The sequence below is a fragment of the Eriocheir sinensis genome, chromosome 49 (genome assembly GCF_024679095.1).
Source record: "Eriocheir sinensis breed Jianghai 21 chromosome 49, ASM2467909v1, whole genome shotgun sequence".
Classification (NCBI taxonomy): domain Eukaryota; kingdom Metazoa; phylum Arthropoda; class Malacostraca; order Decapoda; family Varunidae; genus Eriocheir; species Eriocheir sinensis.
Window position 1 is genome coordinate 9,969,208 of NC_066557.1, and position 5,000 is coordinate 9,974,207.

The 5,000-nt window shown below is 36.0% G+C and overlaps 1 protein-coding gene across 3 annotated transcripts in view; it reads left to right on the plus strand.

The window, feature by feature from the left end:
• The window catches only part of LOC126981860 (rhophilin-2-like), an 82,744-nt gene that overhangs the window by 47,219 nt on the left and 30,525 nt on the right, over positions 1-5,000 (plus strand). For 2 of the 3 annotated variants that reach the window (XM_050833455.1, XM_050833456.1), the window contains exon 2: positions 1,352-2,258. The exons of the other annotated variant lie outside the window; for it this stretch is intronic. In XM_050833455.1, the coding sequence (XP_050689412.1) occupies positions 2,217-2,258 (42 nt within the window). In that variant the 5' untranslated portion in view covers positions 1,352-2,216. The remainder of the gene's footprint in view (positions 1-1,351; positions 2,259-5,000) is intronic. 3 annotated transcript variants of the gene reach the window in all.

Below are 5,000 nucleotides of genomic sequence, written 5' to 3' on the forward strand. Positions count from 1 at the left end.
TAACTTCATTTTATTTGTTTCTCTTTCTATCTTCATTTCTCTCTTTATTCCTATCTTTATTCCCTTCTATCTACATCCCTTTCTTTATCCCTTCCTTTCTATCTTCGTTATTTAGTTTTCTTTTTTTCCCTGGTTTGCATCCCTATCTTCATTTCTTTCTTTGTTTCTTCCTATCTTTATTCATTCCTTCATTCCCTCCTATCTACATCTTTCTCTATTCCTTCCTTTTTATCCTTGTTCCTTAGTTTTCATTCCTTCCCTTCATCTCTAACTTCATTTTTTTGTTTCTTTTTCTATCTTTATTCCTCTCTTTATTCCCTTCCGTCTATATCCCTTTCTTTATCCCTTCCTTCCTATCTTCGTTCTTTAGTTTTCTGCTTTTCCGATCTTCCTTTCTTCTTGGTTTGCATTCCTATCTTCATTTCTTCAGACTACCATCAGGGTCATAAATCTATCCTTGGAAATGCCCGAAAGTCTTAAGAAAGCCTTGTCAAATATGCGTGCTTGGGCGGGGAGGTGTTTAAGAATGTGGGCTTGGGACTTCGACGGAGACAAATAGCGTATATCTCCTCCTCCTCCTCCTCCTCCTCCTCCTCTTCCTCCTCCTTCTGTCGTTCTTCCTACCTGTGTGTTGGTTAGCTTTCACCTGTATTACTCTCCCGGCCAGGTGTTATGCGTGGAGGCTGGGCTGTCTGTCTGTCTATCTATCTGTCTGTCTGTATGTCGGTTTATTTTTTTTTTTTCCATGTTATCTCTTTCTACATATCTATTTCTGTGTGTGTCTGTGTGTGTGTGTGTGTGTGTGTGTGTATATCTGTCTATCTATCTATCTATCTATCTGTCAAATAGTGGTTTCTTTTTATATTTGCGTGTTTTTTTATATAGTTACTCGTTATTTCTCTCTCTCTCTCTCTCTCTCTCTCTCTCTCTCTCTCTCTCTCTCTCTCTCTCTCTCTCTCTCTCTCTCTCTCTCTCTCATAAGTAAGATAAGTAAACAATTTAAGTCTGCAAGATTATTTTTTATTATTCTTTTTTTTTCTTGCATTATAATTCAAAGCAACTTTCCTAAGAGAAGATCCTGGAGTGTGTGTGTGTGTGTGTGTGTGTGTGTGTGTGTGTGTATATATTAGATTGTGTGTGTAGTACGTTTTTTTATGAGAGAGAGAGAGAGAGAGAGAGAGAGAGAGAGATTTGGACAATAGAACATAACTGAAAACAAGAAAAAAAAACAGCAAAATTAGTTCAACGTATTTTTAACTCTATCATCGTTAGAATTATAAGGAAAACGAACGAATAAGATAAGAACAATGGGATATTTATTTCATTTATTGTTTCTTTATACTCGATTCAGACAGCCATGATTCGTGCAAAGAAAACGGAGGTGCATACATAGTGACCAGAAAGAAAACGGTGCCGAGCGATCAAAGAAAATGGGAAAAAAAAGTTGAATGTGAAGAAAATGAGAAACCTGTTATTGCGTTAAGGAAAAAAAGAAAAAAAATAAGTGGAAAAACAAGACTAACTGAAGGAGATAAATAGACAAAAACTGGTGTATAGAGAAAGGGAAAACAGTTACTCGTATATTGAGTGAAAAAAGTAGAAAAACACATTAATTGAAAAAAGAAAATAAGTGTAAGAAGGAAAGGAAATACTACATCATTGAAAAGGAAAAGAAATAAATAAAGAAAACTATAGAAAAGAAAAAAAAAGAGAAAGTACCACATCATTGAAAAACAGAAGTTACAGAAGCAGAAAAAAAGAGCTAAATAGGAAAATGAAATAAAAGAAATAAATCTAGATCGTGAAAAAAAATGAAATAAAAAAATACATAGCGACCAAGAGGAAAGGAAAAAAACTAGAAAAAAAAATAAATCGTGAGAGGAAAGAAAACAAAAAAAACTGCATAACAACCAAAGGAAAAGAAAAAAAATAGGAAAACAGAAAACCAAAGCAAAATAAAATAAAAATTAATCTAAAACGTGAAAATAGAGGAAAATAGAAAATAAAAAACAAAAACAACACAGCAACCACAAAAAGGAAAAAAAAACTAACCACAAGGGAAACTATTGATCAAAGGAAACAACAAATCACGGAGGAAAATATTGACCAAAGGGAAGGAAAAAAAAACAATCAATAGTTTCGTCTGACGTAATCAGGGCTCGCACACCTGGCCCCACGCGTCCACACCTGGGCAGGCAACGCGACACACCTGCAAAATGACGTCCATTATGAAGATCTACAGCAAAGCCACGCGGCGGGTGAGTCCGGGTACACACACACACACACACACACACACACACACACACACACACACACACACACACACACACACACACACACACACACACACACACACACACACACACACACACCACACATGCATGAAACCATTACAAATACTTCCTCATGTGCATTCATGTGTGTGTGTGTGTGTGTGTGTGTGTGTGTGTGTGTGTGTGTGTGTGTGTGTCTGGCGACCGTCTGTTTCCTGGTCAATGGAAAGGCTTCGTGTGTGTGTGTGTGTGTGTGTGTGTGTGTGTGTGTGTGTCAGCTGGCTATTGAGACGTGAATTGCCTGTTTTATCGTGTTCCTTTGTGTGTGTGTGTGTGAGAGAGAGAGAGAGAGAGAGAGAGAGAGAGAGAAATTGAGCAACGTTATATTGAGAGCAATGAAGAATAAAATGATAATGAGGTAATGGAGGAGGAGGAGGAGGAGGAGGAAAAGAAGATGGAGGAGGAGGAAAAAGAGAAGAGGGAGGAGGAGGAGAAAAAAAAGATGGAGGAGGAGGAGATAAAGAAAAAGGAAGATAAAATAGGGAACAAAAAAATAGAAAAGAAAATGAAAAATAGGAAAATATAGATAAAGAAACCTGACAAAGAAAATCAGAGGAAAGAAAAAAAGAGATGAAAAGGAGGAGGAAAAAATAAGATAGAAATTAAAAGAAAACAAGAAAAATAGAAATAAAAACAAATGGAAAAAAGAGAAAAAGAGAAGCATTAAGAACTTGCGTAAGAAGAAGAAGAAAAAGACGAAGAAAAACAGGAAGAAAGAAAAAGAGAAAAACGGGGGAAAAAAGGAAAGAAGAAGAAACACAAGCACAAAGAATTAGAAGGAGGAGGAAGAGGAGAAGGAAAAAGATAGGAAGATAGGAGGAAGGAAGGGAGGGGACGGGAAGGGTGGAGGGAGGAGGAAGAATGGACTGGCTTGCATCCTCCTCCTCTTCCTTCTCCTCCCTCTTCCTTTTCCTCTCACCTGTTTCCTCCCTCCTCCTCCTCCTCCTCTTCTTCATTTCCTACACGTGGTCGAAGGAAGAGAAGGAAAGAAAGGAGGGAAGGAGAGGTGGAGGAAATGAAGAAGGAAAGAAGGGAAGGAATGAGAGATAGAATGAAGGAGGAAACAAGGGAGGAAAAGAGGAAAGAAATAAGAGAAATAGAGGGAATGGGAAAAGAGAAGAAAAAAAGGAGGGAGATAAGGAGGAGAGGAAAGAAGAGAAGGAAGAAAAATAACATAAGAGGGAAAGGAGAGAAGGAAGGAGGGAGGAAAGGAGAGAAGGAAGGAGAAAGGAAAGGAAGGAATAAAGAGATAGATTGAATGAAAAAAGATGGAAAGGAATAAGAGATAAAGAGGAAAAGAACCAGAGAAAAGGAGGGAGAGAAAGAGGAAAGAAAAGGGAGGAGGAAAAGGAGAGAGAAAGAGGAAAGAAAAGGAGAAGAGAAAGGAAGAAGAAAGAAGAAAGAGAAGAGAGAGAGAGAGAGAGAGAGAGAGAGAGAGAGAGAGAGAGAGAGAAGGGAAGACTAATGGAGAGTAAGAAGGAAAAGGAGAGATGGAGGAAAGAAAGGAGGGAGGAGTGGAGGAAAGGAGGAAAGAAGAGACGGAGGGAGGGAGGTAAAAAAAAGAGAGGGAGACGTTACATCCGTTATCATACTTCCTGGAGAGAGAGAGAGAGAGAGAGAGAGAGAGAGAGAGAGAGAGAGAGCACCAAGCAACGTTTTTAAGACTTCCCAAAATGTTTCCTTGTTTACTTTTTCGTTTATTTATTTATTTATTTATTTTATTCGTTTGTTTGTGTGATTTTAGAAAGTTTTGTCGATTTATTTACGTTTTTTTTTTCTTTGTGGTTTTCTTTTTTTTATATTTTTTTCATCTGGGTCTTTTTATTATTTTGTCTTTTGTTTTCTTTTATTTATCTTGTTTTGTCGATTCTTTTTCGTTTTTTTTCTTTGGTTTTCTTTTTTAATATTTTTTTCATCTAGATCTTTTTTTTATTATTTTGTCTTTTGTTTTGTTGTATCTCTTTTGTTTTGTTTTATATGTATCTCGTTTTATACATATTTGGTTTACTTTATTTTTTTCTTAGCCTAACAATTTTATTTAAACCGTTTTCTTCATTCACTAAAGTCTATAGCCTACTCATTGTTATTATTATCATTACTACTGCTGCAAAATCACTATATCTTCTCATCTCCTTTTCCTCCTTTTCCTCCTTCCCTTCTCTATCCTCTCCCTTTCTTATTTTTCATTTTTGCCTCCCATCCCCTCCATTTCCCTTCCTGTCTCTCCCTTCTTTTCCATTCCCTTCTCTTCATTCCTTCCTCCTCCTCCTCTTACTACTGCTACTACTACTACTACTTCTACTTCTACTATTTTTTTCCTTTCCCTCATCCTCTCTTTTGTAATATTCTTCCCGTGTACAATTTTCATTCATTATAATTATACTTTTTTCAGTTAATCTCTTGCGGCGTCACATTTTCAACCTTTCTCTAGTTATGATTATTGATATTTTTTTATTTTTTTTACTTTTCTTCGTCCAATCGTGTGTTATTTGGTCTTGTATGCAATTTTCTCTTGTTTTCTTTTTTTCTTTTTTCTCTTATTTGTTCAAACTTGGCGATTTATTTCTTTAACTTCATTTTTTTTTCCTCATCAATTTTTCATTCATTTTCTTCTCTTTCATATTCTATTTTTCTTATTATAATTATTTTCTTTTTCTTATTTTTTCT